We start from the raw sequence: 24255 nt of genomic DNA, 5'->3' as shown, positions 1-24255 counted from the left end.
AATGAAGTGCTGTGTATAAATTGCACAATATTTTGAATTTCAGATTTTTAAAATTCTCTTAGAGATCTTAAAAATTCCCTTAGAGATCTTAGAGTTGTCAAGGTAGTTGAGTGAATATAAAATTCCTTCTCCAGCATGCCACCACAGAGTGACAGGGTAGGGGGTAGTAGGAGGTAGGGGGTAGTAGGAGGTAGGGGGTAGCTACCCCACAGTGCCTCTCTCACAACTATCTTAACCCTGAATACTCACACACTTATTCTATTTGCAAACTTAAGCCTATTTCACATAAGTGCTTTCCCAGACAACTATAAATAGTCTTTTGGAAGTGGTAATTAAGTCAGGACCACGTTCACTCACAGGAATTTAACAGCTTCTCCTGGCAGAATGCAATTGTTTTTTCCTCCTCCATTCCAGGTCTTTGCAATTGGCCACAAGGGACCTGGAATGCTTTAATGGTTCAAACCATTTGCAATATGATTGTATACTGGCACATTATTATTTGTTTTGCTTCATTATTCATGTTGCTATTAATTATTATTTAAAAAATAATGTGAAGAAACAAATAAAGTCTGAGTTCAGACTTGTCATGTGCCCAAAATAAAGTGGGATAAAGAGAGCGTGGAGCTACCCTAGAGTATCCAAAAGGCTGGAGGACAAGATGGTGGGTGCTATGGAGGACCTGTGGAGATGGTAGCAGAGACAACTCCAGCATAGAAAAATATATTTCAACTGAAATTACAGCTTAAGTCTTATTGTACTGTATGCTAACTAAAGTGACTGCAATGACATTTTTTTGTTAACTGTTTAATCATAAGTTGCTAGAAGCAACTTCTCTACAAAAATGTGTTGAAATTAGCTTGATTTTTTTTTCAAATAATAGATTTAACTCAGAGGAAAAAAACTTATTTTACAGAATTTCATTTCACTTTATGCTTAACGTAAGGGAGAGTTATTTGTCCCATTAGATTTAACAAAGAAACCTCTCATGTCAGCATTTTATACACCTGGTGGCCACAACCCACTGCATTCTAGCTCCAAGAGGAGATGTTGTTTTGCCCCTTGACCTTGGAGCCAACATGGTGCTGTGCCACCCCATGGCAAGGAGGCTCCTTCCCTGCTGCTGGTGCTGCCCACCCCTTGGGCAGGGTGCTCAAGGGACGGCCTGAAGACCGGTGTGTGTCTTGTGTCAGTTTGAAAGACAGTAAATGTAGTCACTGTCCTGCATAAAGCTTTTACAAAACAGAAATAGAGAACATTCTAGATAAATTACCATATATAGGCTTTATGCAGGATTCCCCAGCACATTTACTCAGCGACTCCCAATTACTTCAACAACACTGGAGTGCTTGTTCTCACATTGACATCACCAGAGAGACATTTATTCCAACACAAGATGTTTGCTGTGCAGAATATGTCCAATTTTGTTTTACTTAAGCACATTATTACAGTTCATTTTTCATTTTCATCGGAAGATGTCTGTGACGTTGCCTACTCTTAAGAGCAAAAAACAAGGCAAAACAACCTCCCAGAAACACCCTTTTTTTTTCCCTCCCATCTAAAAGGAACATGCCAGCTCCCATGTGTTTCAGTAAGTACACATTCCAGTTCAGCAAGACAAGTATCATTGGCAATGCGTGTTGTGATTTGGATACTGGAAACATAAATATATACACACATATCTAATACCTCTGAAACATGAGGATGATTTTAGCAAGTCAAATCAAAGGCCATCCAGCCCAGCACTATGTTTCTAACAGTTGCCACTCCCAGCTGCCCAAAGGAGTTTAAGGACGAATCAGACATACAGTGACTTTTTTCAAGAACCGTCTTCCAATCTTCAGTGAATTCCAGCTCAGGATATTCTTGCCCAGAGCCAGTACCCCTATATTCAATAGCTTCCAAGGGACTTTCTTTATTAAATTCATCAAATTGTTTTAGCATCTACAATATATATGGCAGATATCTTTCTCTATATCCTTGGAGTACGATCTTTTGAACCTTTGTGCTGTTACCAGTTTGATGCCTCCTACCTGTTGTACTAAAGGAAACTATGATATTTTTCTGTCTTCTTCATGGAGATATGTCATAGTGCAACAGAAATGCATCATATCTGCCATCCATCCTCACTGTGATGTAGTTTTGTGATATTGCCAGCCTTATGGAGGAAGAAATCTCATCTTTATTTCTTGCAAATTGGACTGAAGTGATCACTGCCCATCATTCACCATGATGGCTGACCAACAAATTAGAAAACAGGTTTGGATAATAGTCCCCACTAGTCTGTCCTATCTAAAATAAGGGCAAAAATGCAATTTAGTTGTTTATTTTGGCCTTCAGTCCATTTTTCATGTGCTGTGGATATGCACAGAAGTGCAGACTATCAGAACCTCCAAAGGCTATAAGTTCTGAAAAGCAGAATTCCTTACAGAATTCCCCAGTATGCCCAGATCATAAAAATACAACTATAATACTCTTATATTAATACTATAGGAGTATTACATTCATAACTAGAAAGCTCCTCCTCTTATATAGCAGTCGTCAATAATTTTTCGGGGATTTTTTTTTAGTTAAGTTTTTTTGTTGTTTTCATTTAAATTTTTTCTAGGCCTCACTGCAACCCATTTGGATACATAATTTTCTTTTAAGCCATCAGCCTTTGCAAAAATCAAGGTAATATTTTATAATTATGTAACAGATCATTGCTAGATGTAGGATGTATGTGCAAATAATTTCTAATTTTTTTCATTTCATGGAATCATTTATGTTGGAAAAGACCTCCAAGATCATCAAGTTCAATCTTTGACCAAAGGTTAAAACCAGCAAAATAAAAAGAAACAAAATTAGTTGGATGATTGTCCTTCAAAAATTTTGTCCTGTATCATTACCTAGTGAGTATCTCCTCACCAAAACTACCTAGACAAATTACCTAGGCAGACTTCAGTGTGGTCTGAGAGCCTTAAAGTTCACATATCCTCATGTTCTTGTCAAATTTACATGAATGATTAAATTTAAACTGATCCCCAGAGATTACATTTTAAATATAGGTGTATTAATATTTTCACTGGACACAAATAATATTAAGTTTAAATGATCATATAGGCTGCTTAGATGTTTTCTCCCAGTGTTTGAAAACCTGTAATTAGTTTCCAAAATCTAAGATTTCTCAGCCCTTTGAAAGCCCTGTAAAACAAAGGCTCTTTTTCTTTATTTTACCTTTATTACAGGAAAAGCAGCAAGCTTCTGTAATGCCTAGTATTGTAAAAATCATATTGCTATACTTGGTATAGAAATAATACTGCCTAAAAAAATCATCTGCTGAGCTCACAATATTGAATTAAGACCAGTGTCCAGCAATGAGTTTTTGTCACTAAACACAGCAATCTGGTACAAGGTTAAAAATCTATTATTTTGTTCAATGCCTCATTAACACAGAAAAATCCTTATGTCAAAGTCAGAACCCTCCAAACAGTTTGATGCTGGAGAGATCTGTTACTCCTTGTGTCATGCAAATATTACTCTGCAGATTTGGTGATTTGGTCTGACTCCAAATAGAAAGAACTTATTTTCTGTGCTCCTCTGGCAAAGTCAATGTATTTTCCTCTCTATTGACTCTACTCTCACATTGGAAGCTCTGGATTTTTGTAACTGAGCTACACACCATGGATTGCCTAAGCAGATAATGAAGAAACTACCCTTTGGTTTTCTTTTTTATAAATTACTGTTGTCATATATCTGTTATAAATGTTTCCTCATCGCAAAGAATGAAGAATTTTGTGGCAAAGACAGGGCTGTAGTCCAGTTCTCTGGGAGAGGAAGCAGCTGATTTAATCACCAGACTTTCTGTTAGCACAGTGTCTTGCTTCATTCACTAAACACTTCCAGGTTTTGGGACACTGAAGGGAAAAATGCAAATTCCTATGAAAATCAAAGTTGAAAGGTTTAAAATGACAGTGAATATGCAGGTGAAGAGACCTTCCTGTATGACCAGCACTGAGCAATGCCACTGACAAAAGACTGCAGGTCTAAGGGTTGCATGTGTTTCCTTCACAAATGCGACACTGAGATTGCCAGAGTGAAATTTCCACAGGGTAAAGTTGAGGGACTGCTTCTTTTTCCTTTTAACAGTTGCCAGTATCCTGCAGGCATCCAATGGAATGATGGAAGGGAGGCTGCCATGCCCGGCTTCCAGGCCTGGCTGTCCTAAATATGCCTACTAAATGATTCCTTGGCCTGTAGGTCTCAGAAACCACTTCTGCCAATAACTGACACAACTGGGAGAGAACAAATCTGTAGGCCATTAAATGTTTCCTGGAATTAAATCAACACAAAAACCAAACCAAATCATAAAAAGCTCAAAATGGAATAGTATGTATGATGTGCTTTAAGTCTGGTGAGACATAATTTTAATCTATGTCTGAATTGAAGAGTACAAATTATTCTATTTTAATTTCATCATCAGACCTGATATAGAGAGGTCACACAGAGGGGGGAAGAAAGCATTAATTGATGAGGCTATTCAGAATGTTATAATTGTGTGCATGAAAGCTTTGGTAGTCCACTGGATCTTCTTGTTGCCATCCCCCGACACACATTATTAGTATGCACTTTTCTATAGCCACTAGCTGTGCAGAAGTTTTGGTCAACATGTTTAGGATGTCCTGTTAAAGGAAAATCTAGAAAATTAGCAATGACTACTTCAGATGTTCTCTTTTCTGTTGTGAGTTTCTGTTTCTTTCTTCGCTGTGGTTGTCAACATTATCACAAAGTCACAGGACTGCACTGTACAAAATATGTCCTATGAAGCAGAGGTCAGTGGTATGCTTTAGGACTGAAATAAAATAATGTTTTTCTTTTGGCTGGGAAAATTTATAAATGACATTTTACTTTCCACAGTGGTTATTATTTTTTGTTTTGTTTTTTTTTCCCTATGAGACAGTATGAACTAGGTTAACAGCAGCTAATTTTCCTAATATCATGACCCATTGGGAGTACCATTTTATAGAAATAAAATGAGATATAATCCTCCCCCCTAGCAACATCAATTTTTACTACCACTCTATTAATAGATTCTGTAACTTGTTTTTATTAACAAAAGATATGACTGCATATTTGGCAGTGACTCTCTTGATATCAAGACAAAAAGTCACAAGATTAGAATCATATTTTCTCAATAACACTTTCTAACAATAGACAGAATTCACACTAAAGAGCATCTTGCTAAGAATAGATGGAATTGTTTTGTAAAAATGCTTCATGTACAATGGAAAAAATTCCAATAATCTTGGCTGGAAGGCTACAACAATTTGTGACAAAAAGAAAATGATGCTGCCACAAGTGCAGAAAAATGCTTTAGCTCTGCTAGGGTGCTGCTTTTCTGCTTGTCCCCACGGTTGCACACTCTTTTGGAAGAACTTAACTTCTTAAACTTTGCAATTCTTTGGTAGTTGTCTGTCTCCTATATTTAAAAAATGTAGTTGTGAACATCATACCTGAAGGAAAATTGAGATTACTTTGCATTGGCATAATTGTTTTTTCTGAATGTGTATCATCCCAGTGTAACTTGTCTTGAAGTGGAGGAGTGTTTCAGAAACATTTTCAAAGCTACCCCACTAATCTTTGAAACAGTATTTGATAATACCTGCACAAAGTCAGATTGCAGTTAGACTGACAGTGTGCTGACTGTATGTAATACTGGCTAATACTGTATCACACCTTATACATTGGCTTTTCAACTTCCTTCTTCAGCAGAACAGGCTCCTACCATTCTTAAATACTAGATACCAGATGGTGAATCTCATTCTCAGTGGGTCAGTGAACTGAAAGCACAGAGACATGACTTTTCTCTAGTAAGTCTTAGATCTGCCAAAGCAGCAAAATGTAAAAATCACCGTGACTTTAGAAAAATGCTAAGTTTACCATAGAAGAATGGATATCTTTTATTAATAAATTCATATTTAGATGTATTTTATTTAAATGATGTCTTAATTTAATTTTGGACTTTTCTACCCCTAAGTTTGAAGTGATCTAATGAAATTTGTTCCTGTCAGGTCAACCTAAGTAGACAGGGCCTTAGCATCAGAAGTCCTGCTATGTTTTACAGCTTATAGAAAGTTTAAGCTTAAAAGCTGATAGGAAGGTCAAATTTATAATTGTTCCAGAGAGCACAACTTCAGATGACAGCTTAATTACCTTTTTCCACAATCACTGTGGTTTTTTTTAATGCAAATTTCTTAGTCTTCAATATCTTCTCTCATCATGTGGGAAAAGCACTACTGCATTTCAAAATCCATACAGATAATAGTTTGCAGTTTCAATCTTCAATTCCCATACTGGCCATAAAATGTAGAACTGCCTCTTTAAAAACAACAGCATTAAAAAAAAAATCATATCTTGCAATGATTTCTGTGTTCTTTCACATTTTCCTGCCACACTTCCTTTATTTTTGTCTGTCATTAGTTTAATTGTAATTTCATCTGGTGTAAGCATCTGTCATTTTGTTTACCTTTTCTGTACTATGCATACCAACGACACTGCCTAAGTAACAGTACAAGTGTGTTTATGTTAATAACAACAGGCATACAAGGAATTGTTCTGTCAGGTGCTATCTTACAGCATCCCTTTGAAAGAACAGATTGCCAATGAACACTAACACCTGTTTTTTGCATTCTTTAGTAAATGACTAATGTTTATATACAAAGAGAAGGTGACCTCAGTTGCGAGCTGTAGCAGCTGGCAATCACACTGACAAATCCCTGCAAATGCTAGGTGGTTAGCAAAAACAAGTTTTGTTTTTGTGACTTCCAACCATCAGTTTTATTTGTTCTCAGCTAACTCAAATATTACCTATTTACACAGGATCACAGGCCAAAGTACTTCCTGCAACTAGCTGCTGGCACCGAGCATGCCCCATCGATCAATAACGAAGGTGCTGCGAGCGCAGGATTTACCTCCGCAGAAGCCTTGGCTGGCTATTGAAGACAGATCCCCTATGTAAGCACACAGAGCTTACAGCGTCCCTAGAGGAGGAGCAAACCCGATTTCCTGCCTGGCTGGGATAGAGGGCAGGCGGAAAGGAGGAGGAAAGGAGATACTTTCATTGTTTACAATAGAATAGAAATTCCAACTCAAGGAGACCAGAAGCAGAGGCCCAAGAAGGCATAATGACATTCCTCCTTCCTCACGTGTTCAAATCCAACTGGTTTTGAGAAACATCTTCATAAATACCTTCCAGGAGGAGAAACTGAAGAGTATTCCTAATCTTCCCACAAAACATGCACAGAACACAAATGCACTTCTAGAGGGAAGAATATTCCATTGACATGAAAATCAAGGCAACACACTACATTAGATTCCACAGGCACCTCTAGTTCTTAGGGAAACAGATTTTCCATATTCTTATTCAAGAGATGCTGGAGGCAAAGATAGGGGTATGATTCAGAAACCACAGCCTCCAGTTTGGCAGCTCTTGGTACTGCAGGTTAAGAGCCAGCACAGTGAGTAGCTATCTGTCCAAAGGAAATAGCCTGTATTGCAAGGAAACATTCAGAAGTCTTTATGAAAACTAAACAGCCAAAGGGATACTGATGACAGCACTGAAGTAAAAACCAGCACAATAATCATTAATTAGCATACACATGCCACTTAAAAATAAACCAGTTTAATTACTAATACTGATTATGGGTATTTATTTCTCGGTTGCAAGAAAATAATAAGTTTTTATGTGTTTGCAGTAGCACTCACAGTCCTAAAAGTTGTTCAATAGGAACTTTACTTGCCCACTCACAGGGCATATGCATTTTGGTAACCAACTCATATTTGAAAGTTATGAGCAAAGAATATAAATTTTACCTCTTTCATGGTTCCATTTGTTGTTTTAATGCTGCTTTTCATATTATTTGTTTTGTCATCTTTCATATAATTATATTTACTGAAATCTGCCTATGTATGGATCTAAAATGTTTTCCCAGAATTCACATTACTTTAAGTTTCTTCTTTCCACTTCCATCTCTTTTTTTGGAACCCAAACCAAGCATGGAAATTTTCAGCCAGAAAAAAATGTTTATGCTACTAGTCAGGGCACAGCACATATCTGTGTAAATGCAAACACTCCCTCTTGCTGCACAGGATTGCAATTTTTTTATGGCTTTGTACTTATTTATGACAAAGCAGATTTATGAGTAGTGCTGATCCAAATGAGAGCTGTCATGACATTTAAAATAGATGTAGCACCATTAATTATGAAGGCAGAATAAATTTTGCATATTTCTTTTTTGCCTTCTGTCTTAAGGATTACCTATTAATGTTACCTGCTAAGGAGTTTTTCCATCCCAATTGAATTTTAATCTTTTCATTTAGATGAAATCCTGAAAACTAGAGGGGAAGTCAACTTACATATTTAGGTGCCCAATACTCCCTTGCAGTCCAAGAAAAAGGAAAGCTTCTGGTCAAAAGCAACTGAGGATCAATTACCCATGAATGTTTTGAAAAATCCCATCCCAAACTGTCTGAGTGCAGTGTACTGTGTAGCTAGCCCCCTCTCCCAGCTTCCTTAAATCAGTGTGGAATGACACCAGCTCAAATAGTATGTGTTTCAATGGCAGAGCAAAAGGCAACTTATTAGCTGTCTTTGATAGCTGTAAGATTTTTTGCACCATTTGTTATCTTAGTTCTGTAATATTTAGTTATATAAATCCTTCTGAATGTTTATCATAGAGCTTAAAGTGGATTTTATACTCTGCTAGCCACATACTTTAATGATAGATTTAAAATTAGAGAGGATATTAAAAGTCAGGTGTTTCCTACCTGGTCAAGGCTGTTTTTAGTTGTCTGTGAAAGAACCACAAGTTATTTTTAAATAAAAGGCTAGGTTTATTTTGTTTCCTTTCTATAAATTCTCCAAAGGAAGGAAGTCTTTACCAGAAGGCTCCTCAGGTTGGTTTCCTTTTACTGGCATAAGAGATGTCATTTGATAGTTTGTGTTGAAACTGAATCCAAACATCTCATCACTGCCTGTCCAGGCCCTCCTCTAGATTAACTTCATCAGACAGATTAAAATGTGAACAACCTGCAACATTGGCAAGAGTTTGGCACGTGACACACACTGTTTCTCAGGATACGGTTTTTGTAATATCTGATCTCCTGAACTGCTGGAGATGTGAGAGGGTTGTTGAAGGGAAATTACCAAACAATGTCAAACACCAGGAAAATTAAAGAGACAAAGGAGAAAAACCTCTCTGGCATTAGAGAAATGAGATATTCAGAAGACAAAGAGTGTCTGCCATGAAAATTGAAAAATAAAAATGTCTCTCATAACAATCATAATTATTTTCCACAGTAGTATAATTTAGTCATTAAAAAAGAGTAAAATAAGTAAAATAAGCATATCCTTCATAGCTACATCAATAAGTTATCATGCCAGTCACTGTCCCAGCTCAGGCTGCAGCAGACATTGGTCTATCATGTTGCCAGATTCAAATGCAGTTTTCACAAGAACTAAACCAGCATTAGGGTACAGTGCTGTTCCTGTGTTAGGCCCACGCCTCTAAGCTTCGTTCTCAGTGTAACAGAGTAGAAGCCTGGAAGTGTTATGTGTAATTCTGCCCTGTGATACACACATAGCAATACCATCTCATAAAATATGGGAACATTGGTTTTTCGAGTGACACTAACATCCTTTTAAATAGCAGTCTGGGAACAGAGCAAGCACCCTAGGAAGCCTCCAGCTCGTGAAGCATACCAGTACTACGTGGTTCAAATCCTGCATAGTCTCAGCCTGGTATAAATACAGTCAGTTGAATTTCTGAAATTTACTTTCTAGAAGTGCTAGAACTTCAAAGTGAGTGGAATAGGACAAAATATGTCAGAAAAAAACCCTCAACAAATAGGGTATTTTTTAAATTATTGAACTTTGAGTAAAAGGGCTGAAGGGACTGGCAGTAAAGCCAGTTTTCCAGCGCCTTGATCATGTCATATGGGAAATGAATCCAGGTCTGGGGTCCCCAGCACAGGAAGGGCATTGACCTGTTAGGGCAAGTCCAGAGAAGGGCCACTGAGCTGATTAGAGGGATTTTCTTCCTACAAGGAAAGCCTTGAAGGAACTGGGGTTGTTCACTCTGTAGAAGGGATCTTCCAGGAGCCTCTTCTGAAGGGAGCCCACAAGATGGAGAGTCAATTTACAAGATCATGTAGTGACAGAACAAGGAGGAACGGCTTCAAACTGAGAGTAGGTTTATGTTAGATATTAGGAGGAAATTCTTTACTGTGAGGCTGGCGAGACACTGCCCAGAAGAGCTGAGGTTTCCCTATTCCTGCCAGTGTTCAAGGCCAGGCTGGATGCCGCTCCAAGCAACCTGGTCTAGTTAGTGAACGTCTGCGGCAGAGAGATTGAACTAGAAGATCTTCAAGGTCCCTTCCAACCCAAACCCATCGCATGATTTCTGAAAGCCGCCTCCTGGACACCTCAGGTGATGCACCCTCACGCGCTGCCCGGCCTCATCTCCCCATGGGTTTGTGGGGGTGTGGTGAAAATAAATCCCCCTAAAAACTTCTGTCCGGACGGTCTCTGGTCTCCCCGCGTGTGTGCGGCCAGCGGCGAGCGGCAGGACGCAGCTCGCCCCCTCTCTGCCCGCTGCCCGAGCGCAGCGTGCCTGCCCGCCCAGCCTTCCTCCGGCACTCCCAGCGCGCCCGGGGAAAGAGGTTTCCTCCGTCCCATAGGGGCCGTGCTGCTCTGAGCAGGGCGCACACGCCGTGGACACAGGCATTGCTTCGCCCACGGCGGGGACTTCCCTTCGCCCTGCCCGCGGCTCCCTCAGAGCTCGGCGCTCGGGCGGGGCGGGCGCGGCGCTGCCCCCGCGCGCCCCCTGCCGGCCGCCGGCAGCAGCGCCGCCCCGCGCCCGCCGGGGCTGCGCCGGTCCGGCTCCCGGGGCTGCGCCGGTCCGGCCCCCGGGGCTGCGCCGAGATCGGCTCCCGGGGCTGTGCCGGTCCGGCCCCCGGGGCTGCGCCGGGATCGGCTCCCGGGGCTGCGCCGGTCCGGCCCCCGGGGCTGCGCCGGGATCGGCCCCCGGGGCTGCGCCGGGATCGGCTCCTGGACTGCGCCGGTCCGGCCCCCGGGGCTGCGCCGGTCCGGCCCCCGGGGCTGTGCCGAGATCGGCTCCTGGGCTGCGCCGGGATCGGCTCCTGGGCTGCGCCGGTCCGGCCCCCGGGGCTGCGCCGGGATCGGCCCCCGGGGCTGCGCCGGGATCGGCCCCCGGGGCTGCGCCGGTCCGGCTCCCGGGGCTGTGCCGGGATCGGCTCCCGAGGCTGCGCCGGTCCGGCCCCCGGGGCTGCGCCGGTCCGGCCCCCGGGGCTGCGCCGCCCCGGCCCCCGGGGCTGCGCCGGTCCGGCCCCCGGGGCTGCGCCGGTCCGGCCCCCGGGGCTGCGCCGGTCCGGCCCCCGGGGCTGCGCCGCCCCGGCCCCCGGGGCTGCGCCGGTCCGGCCCCCGGGGCTGCGCCGGTCCGGCCCCCGGGGCTGCGCCGGTCCGGCCCCCGGGGCTGCGCCGGTCCGGCTGTCGGCGCCGCGGCTCCCGGTGGCTCTGTGGGGAGGAGGGGAAGAGCCCTGCCCTCCGCCGGAGCGCTCCGCGGCCCTGCAGCGCCGCAGCCGCTGAGCGAGTCACGGAGCTCGGCCCTAGAGCGGCGGCTGACGCTGAGGGTGCTGTGGAACACCGGCTCTCACGCTGCTCCCTTTCCACAGGGCTTTCTCACAGAGATACCTGCCTTTTTTCCTGGACCGAGCATCCCGATTACTAGCCTTACACATGGTTTGAAGCTGTTTGCAGAAAAGCTTTGTTTTCTCACTGCAGGCCCCACAGATGCCCGTGAGCCTGTCTCCCGTCAGGTTCCTTGTACACTCTTCTGCAGCCCCCTTCCCCACGCCATTGGGGCAGACCCAAAGGAACTGCAGAATCTTAGTAGCAGTGCACAAAACCACTCTAGGGCAATCCCAGGCAGACAAAGATTATTGTTTTTTCTTATCCTCATACATTCTGAAAGGTATAAACAAAGTTGTGGTGTATACAGTGGACATATACACGAGTAAAGCCATGGAAATCACAGCTAACTTAAAAAAACTGCAAATATTTGACATAGCCACAACAAAATTTATGCACCAAGTTTTGGTTTCCAAACTGTGGGACATCAGGAGGTAGAAATAGCATCCCCAGCTGCCAGAGAAGTAACCCTTCCCCTGGGCTGGAGGGGTGTCAGAATTCAAGAGAAAAAATGCCTTGATTTTTAAATACTAATGGAACTCAAGATTACTGGCATTGAAACAGTTGATAGGAAAGGTGGTTAGGATTCCACTCACCAGGTAAAATGAGATAATTTTGAAACTCTTTGGTGGTGATATCCCACAGATATCCTTGCTATCTCCATGGCAGCAGCTATCATAGAGCAATCTTGGTGGGCAATAACTCCTGTAGAGACAAGAGGATTATAGAACAAATGAGGAAAACTTTTAGAAAATTTCTTTGAAATAATGTGGGGCTTTCCAGAGTCTGAACCATCAAACATACACCAACGAGCTGAAAGTAGTGACCTCAGTATAACAGTTTCCATTCTATAGAAAGCATTAATACTATATACAAACCCCAGCCTAATACCTGGAAAGCGGTTCCAATTAGGCAAGATAAAATGTTGGACAGGAAATTGCTAATTGAAGGTGATCAGCTGTTGTCACATCTTTTTTGGGTGCAATTCTGGCCATGAAGGAAACCTAAACATTCACTGAAAACTGAATGCTTTGCATCAGTATGAATTTAAAGAAAGGAAGGCTTTTAGTTCTGGAGTGACCTGAAGTCTATGTTGTATCCTGCAAAGCTTTAATGGATTCAGCCCCTCACAACATGCAGTGACAGCCATTAAAAAAAACCTGTGAGGATGTTAATCACCATTTTCTATCAGGAGAGCACATTTCTTTAATAACAGAAGGATCAGAGGAACAGGGTGTCCCCAGAGTTTCCAGACGTTTAACCCTGTGTGGTATTTTGCTCTTTCCATGGGGTCTGCAGGTAAGTTTTTTTTAATATCTGATTGAAGGAAAATACTGAATTTAATTATCATGCTGTGCTGGAGGAAAAAAAAAAGCTATAAAATGTTCCCGGGCTTCTAAAATAATAGAGAATGATAACATAGAATCATGCAATTATTAGTGTTGGAAAAGAGATATTTTCCAAGATCTTTGAGTCCAACATGTGAACATCCAGAGTTTACTCTGAAATTGACCTCATAGCATTCCTCAGCCCAGGCCAGGCCTCCAGCAGGAAAGCCAAAGGAATCATTTCAGAACCTTGTAGCAGTGACATATTATTGCTTGCTTTATTCCAGTGGGCTGCATCTCTAAAAAAATCCTCAAATTACTATCCTAAGGTTTCAATGGAAATATTTAACTGGAAAATTTAACTTCATCAATATTGAGAACTTAGGAGGTAGATTTAGCAGGGCCTGTTGTGATAGGACAAGGGGTAAAGGTTTTAAACTAAAGGAAGACCAATTTAGACTAAAGATAAGGAAGACGATTTTTACAATGAGGGTGGTGAAACACAGTAATTTGTTGCCTAGAGAGGTGGTGGATGCCCATCCTTGGAAACATTCAAGAGGAGGGTCTGTGAGCAACCTGATCTCATTGAAGATGTCCCTGCTCCTAGACAAGCTAGACAAGCTTTAAAGATTCCTCCAAGCTAAAATATTTTATGATGATTTCCCTTAAGGAAATCTGTCATGGATGGTCGTTGCAAGTGCTAAGTCCTGCAATTGTATCTGTGGTCTAAAACACTTGACCAAATTATTTTAAGAGGTATATCCTTTTTAAACAATTTTGCTTAAGTTGCAAGAAAAATATTTTCTCTCATGCCTTTTATGTGAGTAGAAAGTTTCTCAGTCAAAATAATTTCTTTTAAGTCTTACAATTCCCATGTCTAGCACAGAAATCACAAACAACATGCTAGGGTCTTTTTTTTATAATCCCATGGCCAGGTTGTCGCTCCAAGAAGGCTGAACTAAGGTTAGTAGAGTTTTCAGGAATATTTAATTTCTATGTTTATTTACTACAGGACAAGACTCAGTTTCCCAACTAATGTTAATTGGTTTCATTTTATTATGTCAGTTGATAATTTTTTTTTCCCAGTGATGATTTGGCAAAAAGGCAGCGTGTCCTAAAACCAAGCTGCTATCTGTAGCTACTTGCTTATTTTTAATGGTAATTAAATCACTGATCCTTGGTTCAGCCTTCCAGGTGTTGTCTGAGCAATGCAAACAATTTTCTGAGTGCTACAGACATGAATGCATCTCCCAACAGCTGTGTCTCTAGCATTGCACAGAGATTAAATCACTCACCACAGGAGCTGAGTAACAGCATTTTTGCGGTTCCTAAACCAGACTTTGGTCACCAATACCAATCTGCCATAGTGGACTGATAAAAAAAAATTGTGATTAGTAAAAGCTTGAAAGCAGAAACTCCTCCTATCTGGTCTATCCATTGTACTGTAAATTGTTCTTGCTTTAAAAGACAAGGAGCTCTTTTTCATTGGGACTTTTTGCTTTTTGTGTGAATTAATCAGAGAGAGCATATGTAAAAGGCTATGTTAATGTGGACTTCCTCTGCTGGCTTTCCAGTAACTGAGCATGATTTCTAAGACTTTATGTAAACAAAAGATTAAACTGGATTTGGGGTTAAATCTTCCTATTGCAGCATAATTCATCAGCAGTGAATGTCCAGAGAAAGCTATTAGTTGGGAATAGATGGATATACTTTCTCAGGATGATGATGCTGGTCATCTAAAATAAGATCTTTGCCATCAGTTTACAAATCCCTGTAATTCCAAAAGTTAACTCCTGAGAAAGGCTTAGGCAGATGAATACTAATATGAGGACAGAAACTGCCATGTCTCCTCTGTACTAAAAAATATATTTTGTACATGTTATATAAACCAATTGCTTGAATTCTTCACTGTCACATGTACCTGCCCTATGCTCTCCAGGTTGGAGCACTAGGTGCTCTGTCAGCCATTAAATTACAGGCCAGCTACCTTCTCCCTCTGTGTTGCTTACTCTTTTTGTCTTCCTTCTAAATTACTCTCTCCCAGTTTTGTCCTCAGTGACTCACTCAAGTTTCTTCTTCTTTACCCCTCATGACTTTTTTTTATTATTCTTCTGTCCAGTATTGCTCTTTGACTATGCCTCCAGTGGCTTGTCCTTCCCTGCTGATATGCTTTGTGTGATCTCCAGATTGCACTGCTTATTTAGAAAGAAAAAGTCTTAGATCTCTTAGGGTATCAGAGTGGAGTGAACATTAAAATAAGGATAATTTAAAAAGAATTGGAGTTCCTTGTCAGATTTTCTAGAAACATGATTTGCAAATAAAATAATGGAGAATTCAGGTGATATGGACTTCTGATAGTTTTCTTCCAAGTGCCTAGTTTTTTGTTTAGTTTAAACCAAGAAGTTTTCACAGTATATCCTTAGGCAGTTTTGCACATCAGAGCTCAGCCTTTTTAGACTAAAATTAAAAAGCAATCCTGCAAGATGCTGAGTACTTTGTAAATTCCCTCTGACTTCCATAATCAGATTCCTGTAAGATTCACTTTTCAGGCTAAAAGCCTGAATTGTCTTTTTAAACTCAGGTTAGTTTTGTTTATGTTTACTCCAGAGTACTTTGTATTTGCTGCCACAAATACGAAGTTTCAGCTGCAGAACAGATTTTCTGAAGTACTTCTGGTCCTCTGAAAAGCAAGAAATTGTTTTTTCCAGAAGCATTTTTTTCTGACTATTAATAATGATCTTTATGAGACAACTGCTTAAATGTTCATGTCAAAGCTTGTGAGATTTTTGTACCAAACTCCTCCTGACACAGCATATGGGCAGTGTTAGTTCATTCTTCAAGTGGACTGACAACCAGCATTTCAAAAGAAAGAGCAGCACGTGACAGCAGGTTCTGAGGCCTGGCCTGAGCATGGCAGATAGAAGGGCCCAAGAAGCACTGAAGATGCCACCAGTTTTGTCAGTATTACTTTTGAACATCATCGGGATCATTTGGGAATTCTAGACTATTAGCACATCAACTAATGTTTACTATTTACAGCTGCAAAATATAAGTCTCTGAATTCATGGGTTATCACTGGAAATAAAGCTATTTATAGAGAGATGTTCTGGTGGATACAAACATTTCTGAGAAATCGTAGAAAGAAGATAAATTATTAAGGCTCTTGTGACTAATCCCATTGATAGGCTCATGGGATATGCTTTCATGGTATGGGCTCATGGAAAGATAGGATGAACTGGCACATGCTCAGTGCATTCCTGCCAGAGGGATATCATACCAGTTAGTTTGAAACCCTTATATTAAAAAGTACAGTGACTTCCACAGTCCCATTTTATACCTGGCATATGTTAAAATATTTAAATCTATACTCAACCGTGTGTAATGTAGGCCATGATCTCTGTGCTAGATAGTGTGGTTTAGTTCTAAAACAATGTTATTAAAAAAGCATCATTTAGGTGCCTTTTTGGTAAATGAATCGTTGATGCAGCATTGTATTGCAGCAGGCAAAATTCAATTAAATAAACACTGAATTTAGATATCTCTGAAAAACAAAAGTCCAACAGATGCAGAAGGTCACTTTAGAAATAACACTCATCAGCAATACTGCAGTGAACTCAGGTACCTGTATGAAACACAGCAATATTTCAAACTTGGCTAATAAAAAATAATTCTTTAGCTGATTATAATTAGTCACATAGTGTATTTCCATTCCCTTGAATGAACCAACAGCAATGGATGAATGTCACTGAAGAGTCACAGCGGAACCCAGAGAGCTCCTTGGGCAGATGAAGTCACTGGTTTGCTGTGTTTATACTGTAGCCCTGCCTCACATTTCTCGCAGGCATCTGAGGCGTGTTTTATCAGAAGTAGCCTTGGCATCCAGCACAATGGCATGTTTATGTTAGAAGGAAAGGTCCCACTGTGAGCAGCAGGACGAGGGATGCCGGTAGGAGCGGCAGCAGTGGCTTCCTGTGCCCCAGGCTGGCGTGGGCAGCGGGGGAAATGAGACACCGCGGCTTACGCTGCAGACCAGAAACTGTAACTCTCAGGAATTAACACACATAGGCCAGTGATAATTTTCCACATCCCCCCAGCTAGGAAAAAGCTGATATGTGGATTTTGAGCACAGCCCTTATAACTACTTCTTAGAAGAAATTTTGTAGGTCTTTCCTCATGCTCCCAGAAATGTAGCTGCCAGCGAAAGCTTCTGAACAACCAGGGTTTCCAGGGGGTAAAATCTTCACTGATCTTAACTCTGTGGTAGACCTCTGTTGAAAAGTCCTTGGAGACTCTGCAGTGGCCATTCAAGTTTCCCAGTTCCCACCTGAGCAGTGCTGGAGGAGATGACAGAGGTATCCCTGGTAAGCCGTGCTTGGTGCTGCATGAGAGGTGACACCCAGCATCCAGCCTAGCGTGGTACCAAACAGGGCATGGTGCAGACACCTCTGACAACTGCCACAGCCATGGCATAGGCAAGCATATCCAGGATGGATACATGGTGGGGGTAGAGGGAAGTACAGCAAATTATTTAACTTCCCAGCCTGGGCAGCAGAGTGACATTCAGTACACATGGTTGCTGCTGGCACTCCATCAGTGGAGACCCTAACGTCCACAGTGCTGCAAAGGATGTAGTTCCCATCTCAGTAATTTCCCTCAAGGAACACTCTGCCAAAGCTGCTGTGGTTAGATGTGGGCATGGCGGGCCACTCTGCTGTTTTGCAGTGTTGCCTTCTGTATCATCTACTTCCCTTTTCATGTGACAGTTTTGTTGTTCATTTTGGCTTCTCTTTGAAACATCATTCCTTCTTTTTTGTTTATCCTTTTTTCCAGATTTGACAAAATCACTTGTTAGTCAAATATTTATTATCATGATGTCAATCAAAACTAATACTTTTTTAATTTTATAGCATTCTACAATCTGCCTCTTTTTCCCTTTCATTTCCTCTTTTTCTTCCTTCTTTTCCCATGCTGTCCCAGTTTTTCTCCCTTTGCCTTGCATGACACCATTCCTCTTCTGTCTCTGCTCAGTTGGTAACAGAAGGCAGCATCACACACCCAGGGGACCCCTGCATCCCTAAGTCTGGCTTCGGAGTATGAACACAAATCCGTGGTTCAGCAGATCTAATACTTTCTGTGTCTTCCATCATACTAATCATTACACTTAAATGTATTCAGTATAGTACCTTTTTGTGAGTTGCTACTATCTTTATTTTACAAATGGGTAACTGTCATAAGGAAAAATTATGTGTCAGATCTTACACATATTTGGAATACTAAACTCATATGTGAGGTCCACTGAAATCAGTTATTCTGAAAGTTGCATGCAGACTGATGAAGGTTTTCAGTAGGACTTTTGAAAGTCAAGAGGATGGCCACAGCATTATATGGATAAATCACTAGGGATGTGACTTTAAGTGATTTAAAATTTCCCCAAGACCTTTTTTGCACCAGGCATAACTACTGGGTATTATGTAGTTCCTATGGAGATAGATGAAACATCTCCATATTGATCAGTTTTATTTCCATGCCTTCAAACTGTTCAGCAGTAACACAAATATTTCAAATCTCTTCCCCAGCCATTGAATGCTTCATTTCTAGTTCTGTATTCTTCAGGGTTTTTTAAGCACTTCTGGTGTTCAAGGGATTCCCCCTCTCCTTCTCAATTTCAGTCATTTGGCAATTGCAATGCACTTACGTAGTTGTGGGTACCGTGAATGCCTCTCATTCTTGTTTCTCACATAATATCTCACCCACTCTGATTTTTTATCTTTCCCTATTTATATTGTAATGGGGCCACATTTTCAACTGCTGAAAATCAGCTTGCACATGAATTAACCTTGGGCAGTCAGAATGTATGGGCTTCTTCAAAATAGCATCCTGGGAATTAAACTCATACTTGGTCTTTCCCGCATATATATTTCCAAGAGGAAGGCAGTGATGTGACATTCTGTGAACTGGATATTAACACTGCATGCTGTACTCCATTCCCAGTTTTAAGCCAGTATTTATTTGGTTTATAATTCTGAGATGAGATTTACTTAGATTTTCTTATTTGGAATGCAGTTGGTTTTGACACAGTAATTAAGAGTCGGCACACTCCAAAGCACCCAGCTAATTATTGAACCCTCTCAAGTGAGGGAAACAGTAAATTATCTGAGCAGTGGAAAGGGAAATAGGTCAGTTGAAAAATATGTTTTTATGAGCTGATACTGGATTTGACAATACAGATGCTGTCAAGAATGAAAGGAATCCCAGTTCAGTTTTGAAAAAGGTATATTTTTCACAGAGAACATCTCTTCTGGGAACCCTTAATTTAATGTACATTGGTTTCCTATTTTAAGAAAACAATTTGCCATTAACACTATGCCAGCCAGACTTACATTTTTTTAAGCAAAACCTCTTTGTCCTAAAGTATTTCATGGCCCAAAGAGGAGGAAATTGGCTGTGATATTTCAGTTTTTCCATTCTAAGGGAGAAATGGTCAAAGGTCTAAAAATATCCATGAAAACACCCTCTTTCTCATCACTGTAATATACCATAAGCTATGTGACAACATTTCTTTCTGAGCCTAACATTGTTTTTAATCAGCTAAATCTGCAACTGAGTCTGTCTTTACTGTAGAACTGCTGACTCAAATAAAAATTTTGTTTACCTGACTAATGTGATGACCTACTCTGAGCTACAGTGTCTCCAGTTCATCCTGCTTCCTTTGCCTGAACACAAATGATGGTTGTCCTCAATTGTGTATTCATCTGGGGGGAAAAGCTCAGCAGGCTTTGTGCTGTGGGGCTGTTTCTGTTAGGCGCTGTTCATCTCCATTCTCTATTTGATCTTCCATTCTACAGGAATATTGCAGGAATATTGAAAGTATATTCATATATTTTTTGGTCTGTGGCCATGATTGGACAAGTCAGGTAGACGGTACATGTAAGTAAAATTAAGAATATGCATCCTGTGATGGATTAATGCCAAGGAGTATGTTATGGAGGTCAAAGATGGGGGCCTCATCATTATCACCCAGCAGAACTCAAAGGGGGTCTTGGTATTCAGATTATTCCCCCAGCAGTGAATGCAGACGTGTGAGTGAATCACAACATACTTGTTTATTGTCAACTCAGAAAAAATAAAGCGAGACTGGTTTATGTGTAGACTGAGGCTAGTGTGGAGACATTCCTAGACAGGGTGGAGCCCACAAAGCCAGCGGTGCTGCCACTGGGGAGGGAGCAGGTCCCAGTTTACACTGAAGCTGGAGACAGCTTCATGATATGATCTATTCTGTAGTGAAATTTGTTTAGGAGGTTTTTGCCCCTTATCTCTCTACCTCACAACCCTGGCCACTCAGTCCTGCATGACAGCTTCCTGCCTGTCCTCAATTGTGCTTCTACAAATAAGTGCGGGGCCAGGCTATTGAGTAGGTCTCTAAAGCAGTCTAGGTTAAAAATAGCCTTCCAAAATAATTTTGCATTTTTGAGTTTTAAACCAAAACCATTTCAGCTGCCTGATTTTACAGACAACCTCTGAAAGTACCTATATAAGCACAATTGACATGGTAACAAACAGACCTACTGAATGGGAACTTTGCTTCTCAAATCTAAAACAAATGTGTCATGGAAATATACACAAAGAAACCTTGCCATCTTGCTGGTGAAGGAAAAGCACAGGGGTTCTACTCTCCTTCAATATCAAAATTGTAATGAACACAAACATTCACTAAATTTTAATGAATCACGCTGCCCTGGTGGATCAAGGTCAGACAGGTCAATGCTTTGAAATAAATGGAAGTTTTGCCTCTCCTTTGTTATGAGCTAAGATTAGCCTGGAGAAATGAGGCTCATGGGTGACCTGATCACTCTCTACAACTCCTTTAAAAGACAGTGTAGCCAGGTGGGTCTCACAGTAACAGGACAAGAGGAAACGGCCTCAAGCTGTGCCAGGGGAGGTTTGGGCTGGACATCAGGAGGAAATTCTTCACTGAAAATGTTATCAGGCATTGGAATGGGCTGCTCAGGGAGATGGTGGAGTCGCCATCCTTAGAGGTATTCAGGGAACAGCTGGACATAGCACTCAGCGCCATGGTCTTGTTGACAAAGTGATGACCCAGGGTTGGACTTGATTATCTCAGAGGTCTCTTCCAACCTAAATGATTCCATGATTTTGTAAGATTTTTTCACTATATTTTCTTTAGAGAAGGACTTAAAGTTTTAATATAGACTAGTGTTTGAACAGAGATTATATTTTACCATATATCCACATTGAATCTGGATCATGTGACTATTGAGAGACTGGGAAAGCATGCCAAGAGTGAGTCCCATCTAGATAAGCCTTCTGTCCTGATGTTGGCTCACTCATACCTACAGTTTTCCTGGCATTATTTGCCTAAACCATTTTTTGACAAAACTTTATTTTAAAATCCATACATCTCCTTAGGTAATCTATTCCAGTGTTTAGCTGAGGAATTTCCTTATTATCTAATCATGTTTGACATACAACCAATGTTTCATAGCCACACATCAGTACAGGTCAATATAATTCCCAGTGGAAACAGCAGTGACAGCAACACAGAAACTTGGCATGTCTCTGATGTTTGTTCCTTTTACTTTAAACAAATGAACCCAATGATTTAGTGAATATAGTTAAATACAGTTGGGGTCGCTGACATTTCTGTGCATACATTAACTCAAAAAGAATTGAAGAATCAGTAATTTTCTCTTAAAGATTTAATTTCCTGACAGGAAATATTGGTAGTTTACTACTGTAATAAGTTTACTAGTCACATAAACACATGGATAGATCTCTTTTTTTCCTTACAAGTATAATATGATATAATCTAATATTATTGTAGGCCCTGAAGGAAAAAGACGACAGTACTACAGACAGTACTATTGATTTGCACCTTTAAAACTGAAGCCCACCAATATTTTAAAGAATGTACTTTAGAAACCAAACTGGAAACAATATATCAGAAACAAGCTATTAAACTGCCTTCATTGAAACACCACTTGAAAGTTCTTCACAGCATCGTAAACAGTCAAAAAATAGATTCTTGCAGCAATGAAAAAATTACCAATGATGAGATAAACTGCTGTTTCAGAAGTGACTGGAGAGGAAATGAAGGTGCTGTTGTCAGACAGTACAGCAAAGTCAAGCTCAGGGGAAGATGTACAGGAAAATTGGACTGCTAGAACGAGCTGGGCTAATAACAGCCACCAGCAAGATGTCCTGGTTTGTTGGCATTTTGCCTTGTCTTGAAATGCCCAAAATAGATTGCATTTTAAAAAATTTTTCTTTTCTTCTTTCTCTGAGTCCATGAGTGGTTTTTTTAAATGGAGAACAATTAAAAGAGTAAAACTAAATTGCTTAGATTTCTGTAGCATTCTTTAAAAATGTAACAATGTTTTGAGTACATCTTTCAAGAGATCATCTATTTGTCAACACTGTTGGCTCATTCCTTCCCATCCCTAAACTTTTTTTTTTTAATTGTCCTTATTGCAGCATTTGGAACATTTCTCTTTATTTTTTTCTTAGGTGAAGTTTGCTTATATATGCCACAGTTAGCAACTGTGGTTACTATGGCCATTACAGGGGGTTAAAAGAAAAAGGTTGTCAGGGAGCACATAATCTCCCAGCCATTCTAACACCTTGGAGAAAGGCAGTCTTTGTCTCTACATTGATTATAAACAGAACCTGAAGTGACCGGTTTGGATACAGATTTCTACATCAGATGAATCATACCCTGAAAGGTGCACTGAGTACTCCTGGTTACTGAGAGCACTGATTTTGACATTAATTTTGTAATAACTTGTACAAGTTATTTCCGTCTGTTGCAATACATTTGGATTCAGTGAAGTGTCAGATGAAGAAGCAAACACTTGCAGACTTTTTGGCTCTGCCTCAGTTAGGAACTAAAGAGCGCACCTTCCCCACAGGCAAACATGTTGCAATATAAAATGCAAATAGCTTGAAAGAAAAACAGAAGCAATAAAGGAATGGCTCTTTATGTGCCCTAGAGGAAGAGGAGAAACTGGCAAGACATTTATAAGACAATTCAGGGAAGAGTAATTTGACACAATCATGATGACAATCATATTATTGGTTTTAAAAGCCTTGACTTGTCACAAAACATACTTTGTTACAGATGTAACTAAATAAACAACAAAAGAACTTAGTACTGACAAAGAAAGAAATTCACATTTAATACATGTTACTTCACATTTTTCTTACAGGACAGTTAATTCAAAGTCAGCTCTTTGAGCATGGTAAATATTTTATACCAAAAAAAAAAATAATGTTTGTATATACAAAAGAGGACAGCTGGCAAAATTTAATCACATTTGCTGCTCAACAGCAGTTATCTCAATGACAAACCTCTGCTAATAGGTGACTAAGATGGTGACTCAACTGGTTCATATAAGAAAATAGTGTGGCTACTATAAAATAAAATTATATTCTGCAGTTCCTTAACTTTGCAACCACTCATGCTGCTGACCTTATCTCTTAACTATGCTCTTGTTCTGAAATAGCATGGGAGGATTTGTCCTGTCAGGATTTTGTGATAGTGGTTGTGGTCATGGGAAATCTGTATGAGAGAGAAAATGTCCCACTCAGCAACAGGAAGATGACAGCCACAATCCCAACAGGAATGGCAGCACCAGCTTCCTGTGCCACTGGACTGGAGGGCATGTAGTAAGAAGGAGGAAAAGCTATGCTCTGGTTGTGAGTTACAGAATAGAAATTCCAGCTCACGGGAATCAGGACACACACACCAGCAAATATGTAGAAGAAGCCACCCACCAGGAAGAACGGGGCAATGAGGGTTTTGTGAGTGACTCCCATATACACATTTCTCAGAGCAAATATTGTAGCAGCCAGTCCCAGCAAGCCCACGAACATGGCGATCAACAGGAGACCCTGAGCAGCATAAATTTCATGGGGGATGAAGGAGTCATAGCCACTGAATTTATGGCAAAACTGTTCTCTATAGCCAGGTGAGACGTAAAGGTAGCTGATGAAGCAGACTTTCCAAATCCCAACCCAGGCAATGCCAGAGGAGATGACAGTGGTGTTGTCCACATACCACACTCTCCATTCCACAATTCCCATTGAAATGGTGCACAGGATCCAGCCTATCATGCCCAGAACAAAGGCAGCAAGCTGGAGGTGTGAGGTGCTGACCAGGGACTTCAT

General features: G+C 40.8%; 1 protein-coding gene across 1 annotated transcript; it reads right to left on the bottom strand.

Moving 5' to 3' along the window:
- Window positions 1-23578: 23578 nt before the first annotated feature.
- CLDN34 (claudin 34) lies at window positions 23579-24255 on the bottom strand. The gene has a single exon (XM_031506390.2). The coding sequence runs from the start codon at window positions 24253-24255 to the stop codon at window positions 23611-23613; it is 645 nt and encodes a 214-aa protein (XP_031362250.2). The 3' UTR covers window positions 23579-23610.

The sequence above is a fragment of the Lonchura striata genome, chromosome 2 (genome assembly GCF_046129695.1).
Source record: "Lonchura striata isolate bLonStr1 chromosome 2, bLonStr1.mat, whole genome shotgun sequence".
NCBI classification, from domain to species: Eukaryota; Metazoa; Chordata; class Aves; order Passeriformes; family Estrildidae; genus Lonchura; species Lonchura striata.
This window is presented reverse-complemented; position numbering and strand designations above follow the sequence as displayed.